We start from the raw sequence: 25953 nt of genomic DNA, 5'->3' as shown, positions 1-25953 counted from the left end.
TGCGAGCGATGACCGCTGTGTTTCATGACATGATACACAAAGAAATCGAGGTGTACGTCGATGATGTGATCATCAAATCTTGGCGTCAGGAGGACCATGTAGCAGACCTAAGGAGATTTTTTCAAAGACTCCGGAGGTATGATATCAAGCTTAACCCGGCCAAATGCGCATTCGGGGTTCCCTCAGGAAAGTTGCTAGGATTCATCGTCAGTCGACGGGGGATTGAGTTAGACCCATCCAAAATTGAATCCATCCGAGATTTGCCACCGCCAAGGAACAAAACAGAGGTAATGAGTTTGCTGGGTAGACTCAATTACATCAGCAGGTTCATCGCTCAACTCACAGCAACTTGTGAGCCCATATTTCGGCTACTGAGAAAGGATGCTGCAGAAGGTTGGACGACAGAGTGTCAAGAGGCTTTCGACCAAATCAAAGGGTATCTGTCTAATCCACCCGTGTTGGTCCCGCCTAAGCCCGGGAAACCCCTAATCCTTTACCTGACAGTCTTGGAAAATTCATTTGGTTGTGTACTGGGGCAACATGATGACACAGGAAGGAAGGAGCAGGCCATCTACTATCTTAGCAAGAAATTCACAGTGCATGAGGTCAAGTACACTCAACTCGAGAAAACATGCTGCGCCCTGACTTGGGTAGCTCAGAAGTTGAAGCACTACCTGTCCTCATATACTACTTATCTCATATCCCGCTTGGACCCATTGAAGTATATCTTTCAGAAACCTATGCCCACGGGAAGGTTGGCAAAGTGGCAAATTCTGCTCACAGAGTTTGATATCATCTACGTAACAAGGACGGCCATGAAAGCCCAGGCACTGGCAGACCATTTGGCAGAGAATCCCGTTGATGAAAAATACGAGCCTTTAAGAACGTATTTTCCTGACGAAGAGGTGATGCATACGAATGAGTTGGAATTACCTGAGGAACCGGGTTGGAAGCTTTTCTTCGATGGAGCTGCAAACGCAAAAGGGGTTGGAATAGGAGCAGTACTCATTTCTGAAACAGGACGGCATTATCCTGTTACGGCTCAACTACGCTTCTATTGCACCAACAATATGGCCGAATATGAGGCTTGCATTCTGGGTCTGCGCTTGGCTGCTGACATGGATGTCCAAGACGTCTTGGTCTTGGGAGACTCGGACCTCTTGGTACATCAAATTCAGGGGGAATGGGAAACACGAGATCTAAAGCTCATACCATACCGACAATGCTTGCATGATCTGAGCAAGCAATTTCGATCAGTGAAATTCAAACACATTCCGAGAGTTCACAATGAGGTTGCAGATGCTTTGGCCACCTTAGCATCAATGCTGCACCACCCTGACAAAATGTATGTTGATCCTCTACACATCCAGGTCCGTGATCAGCACGCCTACTGCAATGCCATAGAAGAAGAAGCAGATGGCGAACCCTGGTTCCATGATATTAAGGAATACCTCAGAATGGGAATATACCCAGAACATGCCTCTGGAGACCAAAAAAGAGCCCTTCGGCGTTTGTCGAATGGTTTCTTCCTCAGTGGAGGAGTATTGTACAAAAGAACCCCGGATTTGGGGTTGTTGAGATGCATAGATGCCGGGCAGGCAACGACGGTTATGGCGGAAGTACATGCCGGAGTTTGTGGGCCACACATGAGCGGATATGTATTGGCAAGAAAGATCCTTCGAACAGGGTGTTATTGGCTAACCATGGAACACGACTGTATCACTTTCGTAAGGAAATGCCATAAGTGCCAGATACATGGAGATTTGATTCATTCTCCGCCAACAGAGTTACATACGATGTCAGCACCCTGGCCGTTTGTAGCATGGGGCATGGATGTCATTGGGCCCATCGAGCCAGCAGCGTCCAACGGTCATAGGTTCATTCTAGTGACCATTGATTACTTCACCAAATGGGTTGAGGCTAAAACCTTCAAATCAGTAACCAAGAAGGCAGTGGTGGACTTTGTTCACTCCCATATCATCTGCAGATTTGGGATCCCAAAAGTGATCATCACGGATAACGGTGCGAATCTTAATAGCAGCCTGATGAGAGAGGTATGCCAACAATTCAAGATTATACACCGCAACTCCACCCCATATCGTCCCAAGGCGAATGGAGCAGTCGAAGCAGCCAATAAGAATATCAAGAAGATACTGCGAAAAATGGTGGAAGTGGTCCAGACAATGGCACGAGAAGTTACCCTTTACCTTGTTGGGTTACCGCACTACCGTCCGGACTTCCATAGGCACAACTCCTTATTTGTTGGTGTACGGAAATGAGGCCGTGATACCAGCGGAGGTCGAAATTCCGTCCCTCCGAATTGTCGCTGAAGCCGGGATTGATGACGATGAATGGGTCAAAGCTCGATTGGAACAGTTGAGCCTGATAGATGAGAAAAGATTGGCAGCAGTGTGCCATGGTCAGCTGTACCAGAAGAGAATGGCAAGAGCGTATAATAAGAAGGTGCGCCCCAGGAAGTTTGAAGTAGGGCAGCAAGTATTGAAGAAGATCCTCCCACATCAGGTCGAGGCAAAAGGCAAATTCGCCCCAAATTGGCAAGGGCCTTATATCGTGACCAGAGTATTGTCCAACGGTGCTTTGTGTTTGACAGATGTCGAAGGTAGATGTGTCGACATGGCTATCAATTCAGATGCAGTCAAGAGATATTATGCGTAATTTCTTTAATTATGGCAATTATTCGGTTTGTTTGTTTGTATTTGGCATTTATTGGATAATGAGATGACGGAGGCAATTCTTTCTTCTACCCAAACACTGTTTAACCCTTGCTTCCCCCTTTGAGCCTTAAGTTATTCTTTCATACCCCTCTTTTGGAATCAATAATGGGAAAGACATGAAAAAAAAATGAAAAAAAAAAAAAAAGAAGAAGATAAAATCACGAGAAATACAAAACAGTTGGGAACTACGTTTGACCTGATTCCCCAAAGAGGATACGTAGGCGCCTCACGGCTCGGTCATAGTGTGCATCATAGCAAATATAGGATGCATAATGTACATAGTGTGCATCATAGCAAATATAGGATGCATAATGTACATAGTGTGCATCATAGCAAATATAGGATGCATAATGTACATAGTGTGCACGATATAGCACAATGTGCGTAACGCACGTAGCTCAACATAAGCGTAAAAAATAAATTCCCCAAGCAAGAAAACTGGGGCAGAGGTTATGTTTTAAGTTCCAACAAAGGTGATTCCAAAAGTTGTAGCACATCGCCCTTCAAATTGCTTTCATTCTTATAGCCTTTCTTCAATCCCACACCAAAACCAACATCAACATCCAAAAGACCTCCCGATCAATGTTCAAGAGATGCCAAGTCCGGCGAATAAGGCCGAGAATAATACACTGATCCCCAGCAAAGAAGAGGATCGTAAGACTAGGAATGAGTTGATAGTCAAAAGAATCTCCAGAAGAGAGGGTCATATCTACAACACCCCGAATCCTCGAAAGAAATAAAATGAGAGAGTCTTATCGGTGAAAACCTTCACAGGCACCGAGAGGCGATGTAAGATGAGGGATATGAAATGAGAGAGTCTTATTGGTGAAAACCTTCACAGGCACCATAAGGCGCCGGGAGATGAGAGAAAAGAGAGAGTCTCATTAGTGAAAACCCCTCGAAGGGCACTATGAGGCGACAAGACAGATCAACAAAAGCTACAACATTCCGAAACGGACACTCCTTTATCATCCCCAGCAAGTCAGACCATCGGGCAGAGCGATTGATACAAATAGACTGGGTCGGGAATCTATGGTGCACGTCATGATTACGGGGACCAGTCGTATCCTCCAGATAAGTTCTTTTGAGTTTCTTCTCCCACCAAAATATTCGTTCAGAAAGATTTTCTCCTTTTTCTAGCTTTTATCTCTTTTCCTAAAATGTGTCTTGAAAGGATTTTTCAAAGCTTACTACCAGAAATCGAAGGGGAATTCATCCAATGCAGGATAATACAAACAGTCTTAAAGGCCGGTCCCAGGCAATGCAGGGATTGTGCCCGGAAATTTTGGAAGAAGTAAGCTCCAAAAGGGAGTGGTTTCGGGAGTTAGAAGCAGACTCCCACATCATGTGTTTAAAGAGAAAGCAGAAAAGGGGATAAATTGAAAACCAATCCCCAGCAGGCTAGAGACCCCCAACAGGCAACTTTGCCCGCCAACCAATTATGGGGACAAAGAGCAAGAAAAGAGGAAGAGAGAAAAATTGCTCGCCAGAAAGGCACCCTCTACCACCACGATTAAAACTGACCAAATCCTTTTGTCTGTTGCAGGGGAACAGAGGATTGATGAGGGCAGCAAGATGCAACGCCATGGAAGTCACCAAAAACCGGGGCAGAAAATTTTCTGCCGATTGTCGAAAATTTTCTCGGAAGAACGGGGGAACAATCGCAAATACTTTTAAGTTCTAGGTTGCCCACCAGTATAATGCGGGAATACATTTAAGTTCTAGGTCGCCCACCAGTATAATGTGGGAATACTTTTAAGTTCTAGGTCGCCCACCAGTATAATGCGGGAATACTTTTAAGTTCTAGGTCGCCCACCAGTATAATGCGGGAATACTTTTAAGTTCTAGGTCGCCCACCAGTATAATGCGGGAATACTTTTAAGTTCTAGGTCGCCCACCAGTATAATGCGGGAATACTTTTAAGTTCTAGGTCGCCCACCAGTATAATGCGGGAATACTTTTAAGTTCTAGGTCGCCCACCAGTATAATGCGGGAATACTTTTAAGTTCTAGGTCGCCCACCAGTATAATGCGGGAATACTTTTAAGTTCTAGGTCACCCACCAGTATAATGCGGGAATACTTTTAAGTTCTAGGTCGCCCACCAGTATAATGCGGGAATACTTTTTCTAGGTCGCCCACCAGTATAATGCGGGAATACATTTAAGTTCTAGGTCGCCCACCAGTATAATGCGGGAATACTTTTAAGTTCTAGGTCGCCCACCAGTATAATGCGGGAATACTTTTAAGTTCTAGGTCGCCCACCAGTATAATGCGGGAATACTTTTAAGTTCTAGGTCGCCCACCAGTATAATGCGGGAATACTTTTAAGTTCTAGGTCGCCCACCAGTATAATGCGGGAATACTTTTAAGTTCTAGGTCGCCCACCAGTATAATGCGGGAGCACATTCAGCCCTAGATTTTGGAATCAGTCACCCCACCTGAAGACGGAAGGGTACAACAAAGATCCCCAAGCAGGAAACAATAAAATCCCCAGCACCAAGAAGCAGAAGTCTGCCAAAGCAAGCGCGCAATTCAAAAGGAAAAGGAACGCGTCTCAAAAGAAGCAGTTTGGGAACGTTATAGCATGCCCAACATAACAATTTTGATAGAAGCAATACCACCAAAGAAACAATGGAAAGGCTTGAAGAAGAGGGTATATTCCCAGCGAATCAAGCCAAGTGATGAAACTGGCATTCGAATGTCAGCAAAGGACCAGCATCCTCTCCCAAAGTCACAAGATAAAGGCATCGGAGGAAAGCGTTAGCCGATAAGAAAGCAAGGCAGCAAGAACAAGTGGAAAATGGATAAGATCTCATGATCCTCAGTCTAGCTTAGCTTCTTGTTTTCCTTTTAGAGCAATGTAACAGGGAGATCGTTTGAGCAGTAGCATCCTACAGCGGCATACAACAGCGCACAACAACAGCAAGCACTACAGTCACACGGTAGTCCCAGCTACCAAAATTTCCCGAACTACATCGACCTGATTCCTGTTCAGCCCAGGATATGTAGGAAACCTCTGAAGCAAAGGTTCGGTCAAATCTTTTTCATAAAATGCTTCACACGGAGTATTCGGACGGGCAAAAATCGCTCGCTTTATCTTTGCGCGAAAACCCTTCGGGTCTTCGTGCAAAGAGGGGCAGCTGTAAGCACGTGATTTTTGCTTCACCGACAATCACTCCAAAAGAAAATAAAAATAAGTGACAAATGGTTTCAATTGTTCAAGTTTTCGTGACATGTGTTATTAGTCGTTTGTAGGACTGTCCATTTTGCATCTAGTCATTATCAAACAAAAATACAAAAATGCCTGTCGTTAAAAGAAAATTCAAAAAATATATGTATGTGTGCATCGTTCGTTCTAAGCTGTGATCTAACCATTTTTATTTTATTTTATTTTTTATTTATGTGTGTTTATCGTTGTGGGTGTCGCTCAATATGTGTGTAGGTTTATTTTAATTTTTACATTGTTTTAGGAATTTTTGTTTAATTTAAAAAAAAAAAAGGGGCCCAAAAGAAATGAAATAAAACAGGCCCAAACCAGCACTCTGATCCAGTCCAAAACAAGCCTGCCCAAACACGGACTCAAACGACGCCGTATCGGCATCCCTACCAAAGCCGTTGATCTGATTCAAACGAACGGTCCAGATCAGGCTGTTCAACTCGCCTCAACGACGTCGTTTCAGGCAAGATGATCTAAGCCGTCCAACCCCATTGATCCAACGGATCCAGGCCCTCCTCTAAACCCGTCAACATGACCCGATCCAATCCCCTACCCGGTCCTAACCCACTATCAGCTCCCGAACAACGTCGTCTCTCCTCAATGAGTAGATCCTGGCCCTTGATCTCAATTGATCCAACGGCCAGGATCTAAACCCTCAATCCATATATAAACCTTCCCTTACACCCCACGCCCCCTATCCGAACCCCCCTTCAGTCATCTCCTTCCCCAAGCTGAAACCCCCAAACCCTAGCAAGCCGCCCTAGTTTCCCTTCCACCAAAACCCGGCGGCATGAACGCCGGTGGCCACCTCCCGAACACCCTAAGACCCCCTCACTCCCCTGAACACGAATCCACTAACCACGAACCTCGAATCATCTCCTATCATCTCGAATCTGGATTTGAAGATTCGAGACAAAACTCGATCTACACCAAACCTCACCATCTTTGTATCAGACACTCCCCTGACCTTCCTCGTGACCAAACCAAGCTTGGTTTGGTCCGAATCTACCCACAACTCCCTAAAAATCAGATCTGGAAATCCAGACCTTAGAACACATGCACCTGGGGAATCCGGCCGGTCTGGACAAGGGTTTGAGGTCTAATAGACCTTAATCAAGGTGTTCTCATGTGAGAACACCCTGATTAAAGTTTGTTCGGCCTCAAGAGTTCGAAGTTGAATCAGAATTTGGGTCATTTTTGATTTCAAACCTTTTTTGGTAAGTTTTCCTTTCTTTTGTTTTAGTTCTAATTAAGTTGTCAGCATGTTCCGTTGTGTTTGTTTGTTATGTTGTTATTTTTCATTCGGATTTCTTCCATCTCTGTTAAAGGCCTTTTATTTGGTCGATTGTCTTCTGTTTGTGTTCTGAATACACTCTGTGATAAACATGATCGTCAGTTAGATTAGTCGTCAAATGAATTAATTCATATAGGCCCAGTAATTTAACAAAAGTTGTCTGATACCCTTTAGGTCCCTGAACGTATTGTTTATATGAGCGACTGGTTATTACCTGTTATAATTAGTATAGTCGACTCGATAAATGTCGTCGATTAGTCTCCTACGACTGAATGTTCGAATATTCTGAATGGGCCTGTATTGTGATTTGAATGTTGGGCATTACCTATGAATGTTAGTTTGTAACTACATTGTAAACAATTAAAAAGCCAGGCTGGGGCAGTTCTGAAATCGAATGTTCAAAGCCCAAAGTGCCCTGATGCTGCAATAGGCGGGGCAGTAATAATCAAGGTTGACAGGGGTAGTCTGGGGTTTGAAAAGGGCAGAAAAAGTTAGTTTAAATGAAGCTGACAAGTAGGGTACTAATTAAGATTAAACTAATACCAATGGGGAACAAGACACAAGAGTATGGGGTTTAAAATGAATAATAAAATGATGCCCATAACTCTTGATTAAACAAAAGCCAAGCGTGGGGAACAAAGGGGCTGGCACCAAAGATGCTTAGGCATGGGCTTAAAGGGTATGGGCATTCTGCCAATTGGCAGGGGAGGCAGCTTAACTGCACTAGGTCATTTTGGCTTATAAATAGGCCATTGGAAAACAAAAACAGGGCTGAACTTTTTAGTCTTCAGAAAAAGAGAAAAAAGGCTGGAATTGCTAGTCTTAAAGCTGAAACTTTTAGTCTGAAGAAAGGTTTACTGAGTTTAAAGAAAGCTGAAAAACATAAGTTAGTTTCCAAATAGATTGTAACCAAACACCATCTGAAAGTTGAATAAGAATTCATATTGGTCAAGCTGCCTTGGCCAAGTTCTGTCGTCTGCATTGACTGAGCTGTTTGTTGGTTGCTGAACTGTTGGTATTTGCTGCATTGAACACTCTTTTACTTCTGGTGTTTCATTACTCTTCGTCTGGAATTACTGGTTTGGCACTCGACTATTTGCTGGTTTCTTTTGTTCTGGGAATTATTGTTGGTTGTTCGTGGATTGTGGAAAACATTTGGTTGTTGGTTTGTTGCTGTGCTGTTGCTGTGTACCTGTTGTTGCTGTGTTTACTGCATACTGCCCAGCTGATCATTCCTTTCTTCTTTGTCCTCTATACCAGGTACACAATTACACTACCAATGTAACTCGAAAGTTTGAGCAATGAGTATAAAAGAGAAGATCTGCAGATGTTGTTTATATATATGTACTGTTGTGTTGAATGTCATGTAATGTCTAATAGCTCATATTTTGGGATACTGAAGTTAGCTTGCAAGCCTAGTTGATGTCAATGTAGGGTATCGAATGATAATTGTATATGTATGCTGTTAGATAAAAGTGGTCTCAATGAAGTAGTTTGCATCTCAGATTTAGTTTACTTTGCCATATATGCTGTAACGTATGCCAAACATGAAAACTGTACACAAGGGGGTTAAGTTCTTCCTTTTCTGATTATGGTCTCATATAACTAATAAACTACCTGTTAAGACAAAGAACATAAAATTTGTAATATAAACCCCGTGAAGGTCGAGTTCAGGTCAAAACAGGCCAAGCAGGCCTGCTTCGAGCAAGCAGTGGCCCAGGTTTGGCCCATCACGCATGGGTTGGATTTAGGCCCATGATTATTTATTCGACTGACTGTGCACGCAGCCTCGTCCCTGATTTTAAGCATTTCCGAATTCTGTTATAAATAACTTGCAAGCATTAATTAATTAGGACTATCTACGGCTTTCGATTGATAGAGACAAACACGACAAGAAACATAGTTGCTATAGGATATCCTTTTTAAAAATAAGAACGAGATGAGCCTCGATGAAAACAAATAAAACGCGCAGATGCGGGGCCCTTGTTAAATGTATATTATTGAAGCATTTAGTTTCCAGGACGGGTTGCTTAGCAAATCTCACAACCCTCCTAAAATAACAACACGTTAGTCTCTTTAGGATACGCTTTAATAAACCTTACCTTCTTAAACTCGGGTGCACATTTATGTGACCCAAATCCAAATCTCGACGGATTCGAAATGTATTTCTAATCACGGGTACATTGATTGTGACGTGATCCGAGAGGCATATCCATGACGTCGCGAATTCCTTTTAAAAGTAGAACGAGACGAGCCTCGTCAAATAAAAATATACACAGCTGCGGGGCCCTCTAACTGTATATACATTAAAACACTTAGAATTCGGGACATGCCATTTAGCGAATTTTTCGGCCTTACCCAAAACAACAATACGCTAGTTGCTTTAGGCACGTCTTAATAATTTATTCTCCTTAATTAGGGTGCACATTTATGTGACCCAAATCCAAATCTCAACCGAGTCGAAATATGTCAACAACCATGGGTGCATTGATGTAACGTGGTTCGAGATATGTTTTCACGACGTTGCAATTCCTGATAAAAACAGTGAAATGATAAAAGCGGTTAAAAGTTAAATTTTGCACATAAGTTCACACTTGTATAAAATCAGATAATCAAGCCGAATATAACAGTTGAGCGACCGTGCTAGACCCACGGAACTCGGGAATGCCTAACACCTTCTCCCGGGTTAACAGAATTCCTTATCCGGATTTCTGGTACGCAGACTGTAATATGGAGTCATTATTTTCCTCGATTCGGGATTAAAAATTGGTGACTTGGGACACCCTAAATCTCCCAAGTGGCGACTCTGAAATAATTAAACCAATCCCGTTTCGATTGTCCTTTAATTGGAAAAACTCCCCTGCGCCCTCGCGGGTGCGTAAAAAGGAGGTGTGACAGGTCTTCCTGGTTTGCCCTTCACTATCGGTGGTAGGACCACATTATCTAACGCCTATGTTGGAAGGTCCCATGTAGTTTCATCAGGAAGTGGATTAACTGGCACTTCATATGTCTTCTTGAAGTATTCCTTGGTGTAATAGGCAGAACAATATTTGGGTGCTTCCATGTGTGTGTAGTCCAATACTGCCATAGCATGTGGACAAGGAATCTTATCCACTTGAAATCGTTTGCACGAGCATTCTCTTTTTTGCATGCAGACTATGTTCCGCCTTTGTTCAACATCCATTACTATATATACATAATCGGTTGAAGGCTTCACCTAAATTTAAATAGATATTATTAGTAAAACTAAAACAGGGATATGCCAAGTATTAATGCATTTTTGTCAAAGTATGTTACTCCGGCGTATGAAGTAAGACATGATAAAAGAATATTTACCGTCATCTTCTGCGACAAATAGCTATTTTCCTTCAGTACTTCATGATATTTTTGTCATATGCCAATAAATGTACTCATTGCAGTCATTCTATTTGTATTATTCCATTCCATAACCAAATTCATCATAACAAACTCATGATTGATAGCTCTCTTGCCTCTCTGTTCCTTGCATTGAGTGACTCGGCAATATTTGAAGTCATCACCATGGATCTATTAACAGTGGAATGCACTATAGACCACTTTTCATAACCAACTTGGAATAGGTAACTCCTTACCCTCTTATTAATGTTGTCCATATCTTCCATGAGGCGATTAAAATCTTCAATTTTGTATGCTCTGGCCATTGCAAAAAATACTTTCCTCAGCCGGTCATGGTTCTTCTTGAACTGCTTCTTTATGTTATTCCAAAGATGAAAGATGCATACACAGTGAGATACCTATGAATACCCAATCGAACCACCCCTCAATATGCTTGCATGACGATCCGATATGATGCACATCCTTTCCCTTTCCCCAAAAGCCTGTCTAAACATTTCAAAAAACCATTCCCAGGAAGCATCATTTTCAGAATCTACAACAGCGTATGCTAGTGAAATTTTTTTACCTTCTTAAGCAAATAAGAAAGTATCCACATGTTATTTTTGTTATACAAAAATAAGAACTATCTATACCATATATAATTATTATACGAGTCTGCAACATATTCACATGCTGCATCTTGTGCGCTAGCTGTTAACATTGTTCCTCTGTGTGATAATTTGAGGAATGTCCCATCAACCACTACGATAGGGTAACAGTATTTCCATCCTATGATTGATGCATTTAGTGTGATAAAACATACATGAAGCGCCCGTCCTCTGATTTATGTAACCTTGTGACAGAACCAGGATTTGTCATATTTATCATATACAACTGATCCGGCAGTTTTCTATAAGATTCACGTGGTATCCCTCTTAGTAGTTCAAGCGCCTTTTCTTTTGTTCTATAAGCTTTTATGTAACTCATATTAATCCCATACTGTTGTTTCATGTCGCTCATGATGTCTGTCGGAGTGTATATTGCTTTTGGGTTGGTATATTTGTTGCAAATCATTTTTGCAATGACGAAGTAGCATGACGTTGTGAAAACAGTCTACTCATCTCTGGGCAAGTGTGAACATCATTGAACCGTCTAACCTTGAAGGCATTTGATTTGTGTAGACTTGAAGATCTAAGACTCCATTTGCAACTTTCATCCACGCATGTAAGACAATACCTATTTAAAATATAGTGTTATGATAATGCATTTCTTCAGATTTTAACTCTTGTGTCTCAAATAAACAAGCAATATACATATGCATCTCACTATCCAATAATTATGCATTTCTTATACAGATCTGTATACAAAAAATTACAGAGAAGTGCAATCTTATTATACAATAATTATACATTTTTATACAGATCTGTATATAAAAAATTACAGAGAAGTGCAATCTTATTATACAATAATTATACATTTTTTATACAGATTTGTATACAAAAAATTACAGAGAAGTGCAATCTCACTATACAATAATTATACATTTTTATACAGATCTGTATACAAAAAATTACAGAGAAGTGCAATCTTATTATACAAAAATTATACATTTTTTATACAGATCTGTATACAAAAAATTACAGAGAAGTGCAATCTCACTATACAATAATTATACATTTTTTTTACAGATCTGTATACAAAAAATTACAGAGAAGTGCAATCTCACTATATAATAATTATACATTTTTTATACAGATCTGTATACAAAAAATTACAGAGAAGTGCAATCTCACTATATAATAATTATACATTTTTTATACAGGTCTGTATACAAAAAATTACAGAGAAGTGCAATCTTATCATACAATAATTATACATTTTTTATACAGATCTGTATACAAAAAATTACAGAGAAGTGCAATTTTAATATACAATAATTATACATTTTTATTACAGATATGTATACAAAAAATTACAGAGAAGTGCAATTTTATTATACAATAATTATACATTTTTTATACAGATCTGTATACAAAAAATTACAGAGAAGTACAATCTCACTATACAATAATTGTACATTTTTTATATAGATCTGTATACAAAAAATTACAGAGAAGTGCAAATTCATAAGTAGAAATCATACCTTGTTGTAGATGATCTATCCACTATAAATTGACATGTTTTCCGTATTGCGTAGTGCTTTATTACACTAATGAGTGTATCTTTGTCCCAATACAACTGACCTTCTGCAATTTCTTCATGTTGTGGATTGTCTATTATACAATTTCCCTTCAATATCTCAATTTTGTCTTCCTTTACATGATTATCCATCATTTCAACAATATTAGTTCCATGTACTTCTTCTACGTTCTGACATTGTAAACCAACTGAAGTTGTTGCGAGTAAGTTTCCAGCTGAAGTTGTTGCAAGTAAGTGGCCACCCAAGTATGAACTTGAATATGAGCATTCAACACTTGAATATACATTTTTCAATGTTATGCATAATGGATATTCAGTGATATCCAGGTTTTTCTTTTTCATCTCCATATACAAGCACACACTCATATTATTGTATATTGGAATTGCTACATAGCCATCCTTCACTGTATATTTTATCTCCATTGCACTCGTAATTGAATCTCTACCCAATTGCTTGTATATCTCATCAACAAAATAATTATAGCTACAGTCCGAATTGATCAACACGCCATTAACAAGGAAATTAACAAATTTACTCTCACTTATCTATTCACCACAGTGTTGAAGTAAAATCGAAATCAAAGTTGGAACTGTAGTTCCAACATTCACAATCTCCATAGACATTTGTTGATTTTGTCGATTTTGTATCAATTTCACAATTTAAGAACGAAATCTCAACTCTATTAAGCTGATTGTAGGCAACAATTGTGCAAAAAATTTGAATTTCAGCGTGAATTTTAGGGAGCTCTTCTCTGGGTTTAATCTTCAGAAACCCTAGAATTTCTTTCACAATGTGAATAATTGGGCGACTTTTATAGTGTTTGGAGGTTGAAGATCCCATACTGAATGCGTGAATTTAGGATACAAAATCGATTAGGATTGCTTTCCTTTTCGTTTGCGTTGAGCGTATAGTTTCAGCTTTTTCAGTTGCTAGCCTTTGTTATTGTTTTGAGGCTATTACTTGTAAGGGGTTATTTTGTGGCTATCAGGTGATATAAGTTTGGCCCTAGTGGCTACAAATGAAGTTTGCTCAAATTTATTTGGGTTTTTTTGGCAAATATGTTCATAAATTTTATCCATATTTTGGTAGATTCCCAAAACCCAAATTCCAAATTTCAAGAGCTGATTTTGGCCCAAAATATTACTATTATATTTTTTAAAAATTTCCCCAAACTTTTGTATTTTATAAAAGAGCCCACCATTTATTATTTTGTAACAATGTTGCTTCGTCTTCTTGGTCATCTGATAGTGTATTATGTAGTTTATTATAAAAATGATAATTTTGTACCAAATTTATTTATGTTCAGGACTATGGTTTGCGATAATAGAATGAATATTATTGATGAAGGTACTATTAGGTATTTGTGATAATTTTTTTAGAACTTGTAGGTATAAGTCATGTTTCATGTTTTTTTTTTTTTTTAAAATAAGGTGAAATATGTTTTGAAAACTTATGTCCAAATACATTTTCATCTTCAAACCAAATTTTACCCAAATCAATTTTTCAAAATAAATTTGAAAATTTATGATCAAACGTTAGCTTAATTTTAATGGTTGTTCTAACTTTACATTTAAAATATGACACTCAAGAATAAATGTCTTCGAAGTTTATACTTTTGATGACCAACAGACTTCTTCTTCTCCAACATAAAATAGATTTATAAGTTGGTAAAAGTGGAATACACAATCGGTGAAAACCATGCTAATATCTCCAGAAAATTGTTGTAATTTGCTCCCCATGTGTGGCAATTCCTAATTAGTTGCTTCGATGTCAGTGTACTCTTTTACAGCCACTCTTTTCTTAACCTGTGTCTGTTACCTTATCAATTGTATCGTATCGTATTGTTACTTTAAATACAATGTTTGTTTTGATTGTTACTTAAATTTTATTGTATCGTATCGTTAAATCTGTCGTTACGTAACGATGAAATGTGCCACTTTATGTAATGACCAATTTGGTGTGGTCACATCGTTTCCTTGTGTTTTTCTCTCAATCTCACCATTCATTATTATTAAATAATTTTATTTTATCATTTACCCTACCTTTTTATATACCATCTCATAATTTTTCTTTATAATATTGCAAGTTTATTCATCATATTACTGGTGCATGATACCATGAAACGACGGCAAAACGACACAATCCATCCAAACATTGTATTCATCAAACGATACAGTACAATACAATACAATACGATACGATACATTATGAAACGATATGTAACAGCCATCCAAACAAGCTGTTAGTCGACTCTTTACAGTACCAAATAAAATTTACAGTATTGCAGTTAAATCTATATCTATTCTATATCTATCTATCTATCTATCTAGAATAACAAAAGTAAAACTGATAGAATGCCAAGTGGAATAACCACAATTCAACATATGTCAAAATTTAGGACAAATCCAAAATAGTTGGAGTTTAAAATTGATTTAAACTACAATTCAGGAAATTAAACAAAAGATTTTTATACATCCTCCAACGTTTTTGGCAGTTATTTTATTTATTTATTACACAGCTTTACTAAAAAAAAATCCTCCCACTTTTTTTTGGCCATTTTTTAATAAAAAAATACACACTCAAATTTGCAATTATTTTTATAAATAAAAGTGGAAAAAAAAAGAAACCCGTCAGAGGATGAACATGAAATTGACTACACGTTCAGTTTACATCAACTTCTGAGTCCCATGTTTGTTGTGCTATCTTTTTTTATTTGTTAAAAGAAGTTCAAATGGTTTAAATCTACATGAAGTCAGACGTTAGTTGGATTTTTTTTTTAATTTGTTAAACCTGCAAATTCAATAAATAAAATTACTTTGATCCACGTCTAGAATTGACTCCCACGTTTGGAGTTGACCGTTTTTAAACAGTTCACAAAGAAACACGAAGAATGATTAAAAAAAAACCCACGATTATCTTCCCAAACGTGGCATCCTAACCTAACTCCATAACTTATCCACTTTCTACATAACTATAAATAACGTTTGTAGCCGCTCCTCCTTAACTTTGCAAATATGGCTACAAAACTTCATGAGATCAGCCAAATTTCAAACAACTGGATGCAATGGAATTGGAAAGTTAGAGTAGTTTGAATGCGAAAAATTCCGGATTGCTTCAAACCTGAAATACCATATCCTATAGAGTTGATTTTACAAGATACAAAGGTAACATATTTATAATTACTTTTATTTTTATACTTCTTTCTTCTCTGCTGCTATTGTTCATAAATTTTCAGAACTATTCAAATAGATGAACCACGTGAAACTCTTTGCGTAATACACTAATGTATAATTCTGTTCTAACGTTACTTTAGCATTTGTTTCTCAATTTTCAGCAATCCTCAAACAGATTAAACTATCTATTTGAAGTGATTATGTATTGTAGTCTTATTTCTATTTCTGTTTGATCACGTTTGATTGATAATTATTTACTAATTTCCAGCAATATCATGTTCCTCCTTTATGTCTCTGAAACTGATGCAAATTCTAAAAATATCATATTCTGCAAAAATATTTATAATGTTTGTTGATAATTGTTTTCGTCTGTGAAACTACTGCAAATTCTGAAAATATACATATTCTGCCTAAAAGTTTTACACTGTTTGTTGATGATTTTTATTAATTTCCAGCACTAACAATTTATTACCAATATAATACATTCTAGTATTAATTAATCCGATTTTCTAGGGTGATCATATACATACCTCAATCGAGAAGTAAGTTATTAAGTTCTTTACAGGAACTCGGCTTATGTATTAGTTATTCAACCAGTAGGTTGAAAGACTACTATATTAAAATTTGAGGTTGCTTATGTATTAGTTAATAAAAGAATAAAAATGCTTTAGATGCACTATCCAACACTCTTAAAAATGTCAACGAGCATCTATATCCAGTGGTGGTTAGATGCCAAATCTATTGCACTTGTTGAAAAAACAGGTTTGGTTAAATGCCAAAGGAATTTTCGAGTTGACTGTAGCATTTGCAAAGAGAAATAACAAAAAACTTAATAATATTTGGAACCAAGGAACTTGATTTGCAATACATTTTGGTGAACAGGATGTGTAGATATGCCTAAAAGAGAAAAAATGGTCCCAACATCATCTTTTACGTTTCACTTCTGCTTTTCCCTGTTGAGAAAGTGAGTGGTTTATCATATGTATCACAATATTGTGATTAAATTGCATGTTTCCTTTGCAATAGGATAGGATGGTTCAGTTTTATACTGTTGCCTGTATCTCAACCCCATTGTGGACTTGTAGAAAATAATTAAGTTCTCAATGAATGTAGAGAAGTTGGCGTCAAAGGTCGTAAGCACGGTTTAAGTAGAAATCCACAGGTTATATTTTAGTGGATTATCTATAATGTTTTTGAGCATGTGGTTTAGATGAATTTATTTCCTTCTCATTTATAAATAAGAGTATCTTTAAATCACAAAACATGTGGTCAAGTTGCTTCTTTGTTACCTCACATGAAAATTCCAAAGAATGTGTCAAATCTCTGTTCATCCTCCAAAGCACATCTTAGCTTTGTTTAGTCCACATTACATATCATAGATTTTGTGCTGTAATCCATGCAATATTTACGGTCAGACCTCTCTATAACAACATCCCTATATAACAACACTTCACTATAAAAGCCAAGCTTTTTCGGAAACAATTTTCATGTTATGTTATATATAACAACAATTCGCTATAACATCCAAAAATATTCTGAACAAACGAGGTTGTTATAGATAGGGTTGATTGTATGTGGTTTAAGTTCTATTACGCAGTTCTCATTGTACAAAACATCTTATCAAACAATCAAACCATCAGTCGTTGCATCTTTACCTTATTATCATTCCTCTCTGTTCTCACTTTTTGGCTTGTCTTTTAATATTATAGACCTTGAATCTATTACAATGACTAGAGATCTATTAGCTACGTTATTGTAAAGGATTTTTTAAATGTCAGATGATGTTTTTAGCTCAATGTGATGATTTTAGTTTTGAGCATCAGAATGTATTTGGAGTGTTATTTTGCTTCAACAAATCAAAAAATAACTACTCTTTTTTTCTTTTCTTTACGAGTATAAATCCGTGTCTGAAAAAATGCACACTAATAGAAGTTTGTCTACGCTGTATTATAGTCATTATATTAGCAACCTAAACTTTGTACTTTTTATGTGTTTCTCAATGTCAAATTCGTGAAGGGAAAACGCATTGAGAACATTGATAAGTAGCATGTCATCTTTGGCACCAATTCTTCAAATGGATCTTAAACCAGCATGGACAATACATGTGATGGAAGTACATAAGATTTATCTCACAGCAACGCCTTCTTCATCGTCGCGTTCAAAGCAGCCCACAAAGAGAAGGTGCAATGATAACACTTTAGTCGATATGATGAGTGTATTGCTACAAATATCGGGAGGATTGCAAATGCTTTGATAGAGAGCAGCCAACGCGTGTGCTTGGACGAGGTGTTTGGCATGATAAAATATTGTCGGCATTCAATGATGATTTAGTGATCGACGCGTGTGAGTTCCTTTCTTTCGACGAGAAAAGAGCAAGATATTCCTCAAATTGGGTGAGATATTAAGAAGACTTTGGTCATTGAAACGTTTACGCAACACTCACTGGTCATTTAATATTTAGACTATACTCTTATTGATTGAAAATATAGGCTTTAGGTAAAATGTGAGTTGTCATAAAAAGTAAATGTATTCGTTTTGGAAAAAAAATGTAAATAGCCAAAATTAAATAAAAATATAATCCAACTTATCTCTTTAGTATTGGTATTTTTATTTTTGCGTTAAACCATTGATTAGAGATGCAATATTTTTATTGATTATTACTTGATTTCTTTAGAAAATTGTAGTGTCCTATTCTGGACTTGAGTATATCTCGAGGGATGATTTTTTTAGGTCATTTTTATCCATTTTATTTTCTATTGTACATGTTCTATTTGCTACGTGTAGGCGTACTTTGAAGGATGAGAAGTGATCAAGATTAAAATTACTATGTGGTTTCTGTTGGAATTACTTAAAATAGAATTTTGTGCAAGTTGATGCACCCATATTAACCTTTGTTTGTGACTGAAGCTGAAGCTGGAATAAGATTTGAACCAAATGTGATGTCTTTTATGTTTGAACTTGAGTAAAATATTTATGCATTTTCATGTGGACTAATCCTTTTAAAGCCAAGTATTGATGTATCATTTCTCAAGTATGTTGTAACACCTCTTGGGGATTGGTGGTCCCTAGCAATAAATTTATACAAAGATCTCGATAGAATTCACTTATTTGTCTTTTGGTTTAATTTATAATGCGGTCAATAAATTTAGTATGCAATATACGTCTGTTTCTAATATCTTTCTCTGACTATTTTTTGTTTGAAATGATCCGCGCATCGCGCGGGTAAGTATACTAGTTATTAATAAAAGGAGAGGCAAAAGCATATTATTAAGACATGTGACATAACCACAAAAAGCCAAGTGACATTGTTAAGACAAAATAAACTACCTTTTAACTAAAAAAATCTTTTAAAAATTTGAATTAATTAGTTATTCTATTTGGATTAATAAATATAGATATCTTATAATTAGCTATATTAAATAAAAAAATAAGTACCCATTCAAATTGGGGAGTAGTTTTAAATTGGAGTTTTAAAGTTATTTTAAAATAAAAAAATGAAAAATAAGAAAAAATAAATTAGTTACATTTTTAATTAATTAAAAAAATAAAAGATAAATAAATAACACTCAAGAAAAGTATCAATAGTACAAGTACTTGCTAATTCAATAATAAAAATAAAAAAGAACAAATAATTTATTTGATTACTATATGATGTGTAACCTTTAATTTTGTATAGATTATATTATATTTCTGCACACTATATTAAATATCTATTTATATATAATAAAAGTCTATATCTACATATTATTAAAAGGAGAGGACATAACCCTCTTCTTAAGCCAAGTGACAGCCTAAAAACAGCCACATGACATAATTAGTTACTAATTAGTTATTTAGTTAATAATTAGTTATTGGTTATTATTTTTAAATTTAAATATCTATAAATTAAGAAAATATATATATATATATATATATATATATATATATATATATATATATATATATATATATATATATATATATATAATAGTTACTTTATTTGAATTAATAAATATAGATATCTTATAATTATCTATAATAAAAAAATGAAAATATAATTATATAAAAAAAAATACCATTCAAATTGGGTGGGAGTAATTTCAAGTTGGAGTTTTAAAATTATTTAAAAAAAATTATACAAAATATTGGATAATATAACAAATAATAATACATAACAAAAAAGTTATTTAATGACTATATAAGTCTCATGAATTTAATGGAGATTTTATCATTAAAATTCAGACAACATCTATTCTATTTATATAGAATAGGAGAAGCAAATCATTGTGATAATTTCAAATGTAACATCAAAAAATTAACAAAGTGACAAATATTTTTTTAATATTGATTGTGCATCGCATGAGTATGACTACTAGTCTATTATAAAAGGTGATTATTCTATTCTCTATTTTAACGTGTTAGACTTGAAGAATTATTATTGTTATTGCAAGACAATTTAATCGAATAATTTAAATCTATTTGTGAACGTTAACTCATACTATCAGACAAGAATGCTGTGGCGTGAAGTTCGGTCGCCTTACTGATTTATTTAACCATTGTTCTCATGCTACATTAAATAAAAAAGGTTCTGTTTCGCAGCACATGTGGTAGGAAATTGGAGGGACATATGATTTACCTAGGTTTTTTAGCGTTGGTCAGTAAAAATGACCCCTCTAAGGTCTCCACATCCATAGTAGTATACATTTTTCTGAAAACATTCCAACTTTTAACGATGCACTTTGACTAACTGGTCCATATCACAGGGTACTTATGATGTTTCCTTCTTCTTCTTTTTCTCTTTTCTAATTAAGGATGCATAAGATAGTTGAAATTGCGCTGGATGGTTTACAGCCATAGTTCAAATTTGTTACTTCGTTTAGAAAACTTTTACAAAAATAGCCCAGCATTAGAATTTTGAAGCTTTAGCATGCTTCAAATTATAATTCCGGCAGCGTGTTTTAAAAGTTCTGACAGTGTGCTTCAAAATTTTGCCAACGTACATTGAAAGTCTGGTAGCATGCTTTAAACTTTTGACGTGAGTGAATTTTTCTTATCCCGAGTGAGTGTCTATCGACTCAACATAGGCTCTTAGTGTTGGACTTGGAGAAGAGAAAGGAAAAGAGGTGTACGGCCAACCTAAGATCAAGTGGGGATTCTTGACTAAGACAAAGCTTATGAGTTGGGGGAGAAGTTGGTGGCTATGTGGGCCTAGAAGAGTAGTGGGAACGGGGGTAATATGTGGACCACGACGGCGAACTACATCAAGGAAGCTGCTAGAGAGGTGTTAAGGGCCATGAGTGGTTACTACAAAGGGGACCGGTGGTGGAATGTAGAGGTCCAAGGAAAAGTGGAAGCCAAGAAAGCAGCATACTTGAAGCTAGTGGAGAGCAAAGTCGATGAGGAGAAGAGGATGAATTTGGAGTGTTATAAGAAGGCTAAGAAAGAGGCAAAGTTAGCGGTCACGACGATTAAGACTACGACATTTGGACGCTTGTATGAGGAACTTGGGGGCAAAGGCGGTGACAAGAGACTATACATGTTAGCTTAGGTAAGAGAGAGGAAGGCTCGGGACATGAATCAAGTGAGGTGAATCAAAGACGAGGAAGGCAAAATATTGGTGGAAGAAGCGTGTATTAGTCGTAGGTGGCAGACTTACTTCCATAAACTCTTGAACGAGGATGGGGACAGGAACATCGGTCTTGGTGAGTTAGAGAACTCGGTTGTAACATCACAGCCCGCTAGTGATATTATCCGCTCTAGGCCTAGGTCCTCACGGGTTTAAAACGTGTCACTAGGGTCTAAGGCTTGTTAACTTATATACCAAGTACCCCTCACGTGTTTTATTGATGTGAGACTCTGTCTAAAGTCTGTGGTGTTACATACACCCCCTCTTAAGGACCCAACATTAGAATTTTGAAGCTTTACCATGCTTCAAATTAAAATTCTGGCGGCGTTTTTTACAAATTCTAATAGTGTGCTTCAAAATTTAGCCAGCGTACAATTAAAGTCGGGTAGAATGCTTTCAAATTTTGACGTGAGCTATTTTTTTTGAATTTTTCTTATCTCGAGTGTGTGCGACTCAACATAGGCTCCTAGTGTTGGAAGGAAGAAGAGAGAGGTGTACGACCAATCTAAGATCAAGTAAGGATCCTTGACTAAAGACAAAGCTCATGAGTTGGGGGAAAAGTTGGTGGCTATGGGGGCCTGGAAGAGTAGTGGGAACGAGGGTAATATGTGGACCACGACATCGAACTACATCAAGGAAGCTGCTAGAGAGGTGTTAAGGGCCACGAGTGATTACTACAAAGGGGACTGGTGGTGGAATGTAGAGGTCCAAGGAAAAGTGGAAGCCAAGAAAGCAACATATTTGAAGCTAGTGGAGAGCAAAGTCGATGAGGAGAAGAGGATGAATTTGGAGTGTTATAAGAAGGCTAAGAAAGAGGCAAAGTTAGCGGTCACGACGATTAAGACTACGACATTTGGACGCTTGTATGAGGAACTTGGGGGCAAAGGCGGTGACAATAGACTATACATGTTAGCTTAGGTAAGAGAGAGGAAGGCTCGGGACATGAATCAAGTGAGGTGAATCAAAGACGAGGAAGGCAAAATATTGGTGGAAGAAGCGTGTATTAGTCGTAGGTGGCAGACTTACTTCCATAAACTCTTGAACGAGGATGGGGACAGGAACATCGGTCTTGGTGAGTTAGAGAACTCGGTTGTAACATCACAGCCCGCTAGTGATATTATCCGCTCTAGGCCTAGGTCCTCACAGGTTTAAAACGTGTCACTAGGGTCTAAGGCTTGTTAACTTATATACCAAGTACCCCTCACGTGTTTTATTGATGTGGGACTCTGTCTAAAGTCTGTGGTGTTACATACACCCCCTCTTAAGGACCCAGCATTAGAATTTTGAAGCTTTACCATGCTTCAAATTAAAATTCTGGCGGCGTTTTTTACAAATTCTAACAGTGTGCTTCAAAATTTAGCCAGCGTACAATTAAAGTCGGGTAGAATGCTTTCAAATTTTGACGTGAGCTATTTTTTTTGAATTTTTCTTATCTCGAGTGTGTGCGACTCAACATAGGCTCCTAGTGTTGGAAGGAAGAAGAGAGAGGTGTACGACCAATCTAAGATCAAGTAAGGATCCTTGACTAAAGACAAAGCTCATGAGTTGGGGGAAAAGTTGGTGGCTATGGGGGCCTGGAAGAGTAGTGGGAACGAGGGTAATATGTGGACCACGACATCGAACTACATCAATGAAGCTGCTAGAGAGGTGTTAAGGGCCACGAGTGATTACTATAAAGGGGACTGGTGGTAGAATGTAGAGGTCCAAGGAAAAGTGGAAGCCAAGAAAGCAACATATTTGAAGCTAGTGGAGAGCAAAGTCGATGAGGAGAAGAGGATGAATTTGGAGTGTTATAAGAAGGCTAAGAAAGAGGCAAAGTTAGCGGTCACGATGATTAAGGTTGCGACATTTGGACGCTTGTATGAGGAACTTGGGGGCAAAGGCGGTGACAAAAGACTTTACAGGTTAGCCAAGGTAAGAGAGAGGAAGGCTCGGGACATGGATCAAGTGAGGTGCATCAAAGACGAGGAAGGGAAAATATTGGTGGAAGAAGCGTGTATTAGTCGTAGGTGGCAGACTTACTTCCATAAACTCTTAAACGAGGATAGGGACAGGAACATTGGTCTTGGTGAGGTAGAGAACTCGGTTATAACATCCCAGCCCGCTAGTGATATTATCCACTCTAGGCCTAGGTCCTCACGGGTTTAAAACGCGTCACTAGGGTCTAAGGCTTGTTAACTTGTATACCAAGTACTCCTCATGTGTTTTATTGATGTGGGACTCTGTCTAAAGTCTGGGGTGTTACATACACCCCCTCTTATGGACCCAGAATTAGAATTTTGAAGCTTTAGCATGCTTCAAATTAAAATTCTGGCAGCGTGTTTTAAAAATTCTAACAGTGTGCTTCAAAATTTAGCCAGCGTACAATGAAAATCTGGTAGCATGCTTTCAAATTTTGAGTTGAGCTATTTTTTCTGAATTTTTGTTATCTCGAGTGAGTGTCTATCAACTCAACATAGGCTCTTAGTGTTGGAAGGAAGAAGAGAGAGGTGTACGACCAATCTAAGATCAAGTGGGGATCCTTGACTAAAGACAAAGCTCATGAGTTGGGGGAGAAGTTGGTGGCTCCGGGGGCCTAAAAGAGTAGTGGGAACGAGGGTAATATGTGGACCACGACAGCGAACTACATCAAGGAAGCTGCTAGAGAGGTGTTAAGGGCCACGAGTGATTACTACAAAGGGGACTGGTGGTGGAATGTAGAGGTCCAAGGAAAAGTGGAAGCCAAGAAATCAACATATTTGAAGCTAGTGGAGAGCAAAGTCGATGAGGAGAAGAGGATGAATTTGGAGTGTTATAAGAAGGCTAAGAAAGAGGCAAAGTTAGCGGTCACGACGATTAAGATTGCGACATTTGGATGCTTGTATGAGGAACTTGGGGGTAAAGGCGGTGACAAAAGACTGTACAGGTTAGCCAAGGTAAGAGAGAGGAAGGCTCGTGACCTGGATCAAGTGAGGTGCATCAAAGACGAGGAAGGCAAAGTATTGGTGGAAGAAACGTGTATTAGGCGAAGGTGACATACTTACTTTCATAAACTCTTGAACGAGGATGGAGATAGGAACATCGGGCTTGGTGAGTTGGAGAACTCGGTTGTAACATCCCAGCCCGCTAGTGATATTGTCCGCTCTAGGCCTAGGACCTTACAGGTTTAAAACGCATCACTAGGGTCTAAGTCTTGTTAACTTATATACCAAGTACCCTCTTGTGTTTTGCCAATTTGGGACCCTGTCTATAGTCTGGGGTGTTACATATACCCCCTCTTATGGACTCAACGTCCTTGCTGAGGTTTGCCCCACCGCATGGGATTCTCCTAGACTCGGCATTGAGGTTTGCCCCGCCTAACCGAGATTTGCCTAAACTCAATTGAACTCTAACCCACCATCGGCAAGGCTGACATAAGAGTGGCTCTGATACCATCTATAACAGCCCAGTGTGCTAGTGATATTGTCCGCTCTGGTCTTAGGCCCTCATGGGTTTAAAACGCGTCACTAAGATCTAAGGCTTGTTAACTTATATACCCAGTACCCCTCTTGTATTTTTTCGATGTGGGACTCTGTCTAAAGTCTGGGGTGTTACATCGGTGAGCCAACGGAATTTTGCATTTTACAGACATATTAAAGTTGAGGAAGTTGAGGAAGTTGAGGGGGTGATGCAGAAGATGAGCAGGGGAAAAACAACCGGACCAAACGAGATCCCGGTGGAATTTGAGAAAGACGTGAGTTGGAGTGGCTTTCTGGATTGTTTAATGTCATTTTTAGGACAAAGAAGATGCCTATTGAATGAAGATGAGTCCGATGGTGCTGTTGTACAAGAATAAAGGTTATGTCCAGAATTGCAACAACTATAGGTGTATCAAGTTTCTGAGTCACACTATGAAAGTTTGAGAGAGGGTGGTGGAGAGGAGGGTGAGGAGAAGTGTGTCAATTTCTGTGAGTTAGTTTGGATTCATATCGGGGCGGTCAACTAGAGAAGCCATCCATCTTGTGGGGAGATTGGTGGAGCAATATCGGAAAAAGAGGAAGGACTTGCATATGGTGTTCATTGATCTAGAAAAAGTCTATGATAAAGTCTCGCGGGAGGTTATATGGAGATGTTTGGAGGTTAGCAGTAATCCAGTAGTGTATATTAGGGTGATTAGGGATATGTACGATGGTGCTAAAACTTGGGCAAGGAATATGAGAGGAGACTCATAACATTTTTCAGTGATGATAGGGTTACATCAAGGTTCAACTCTTAGCCCATTTTAATTTGCTCTAGAGATGGATGTGCTGATGCGACACATCCAAGGGGAAGTGCCATGGTTTATGTTATTTGTAGATGACATAAAGCTAATTGACGAGACGCGTTGCAGTTTCAACGCTAGGATGGAGGTTTGGA

General features: G+C 38.0%; 2 protein-coding genes across 2 annotated transcripts; both read left to right on the top strand.

Annotated features, from left to right (window-relative positions):
• Positions 1 to 21189: 21189 nt before the first annotated feature.
• LOC104248937 (uncharacterized) lies at positions 21190 to 21501 on the top strand. The gene has a single exon (XM_009805293.2). The coding sequence runs from the start codon at positions 21190 to 21192 to the stop codon at positions 21499 to 21501; it is 312 nt and encodes a 103-aa protein (XP_009803595.2).
• Positions 21502 to 24182: 2681 nt separating this feature from the next.
• LOC138889548 (uncharacterized) lies at positions 24183 to 25393 on the top strand. Its single transcript, XM_070172872.1, has 2 exons — positions 24183 to 24589; positions 25186 to 25393. The coding sequence occupies exons 1-2, from the start codon at positions 24183 to 24185 to the stop codon at positions 25391 to 25393; spliced, it is 615 nt and encodes a 204-aa protein (XP_070028973.1).
• The last annotated feature ends 560 nt before the right edge of the window (positions 25394 to 25953 follow it).

This window comes from Nicotiana sylvestris, chromosome 4 (genome assembly GCF_000393655.2).
Source record: "Nicotiana sylvestris chromosome 4, ASM39365v2, whole genome shotgun sequence".
NCBI lineage: Eukaryota > Viridiplantae > Streptophyta > Magnoliopsida > Solanales > Solanaceae > Nicotiana > Nicotiana sylvestris.
This window is presented reverse-complemented; position numbering and strand designations above follow the sequence as displayed.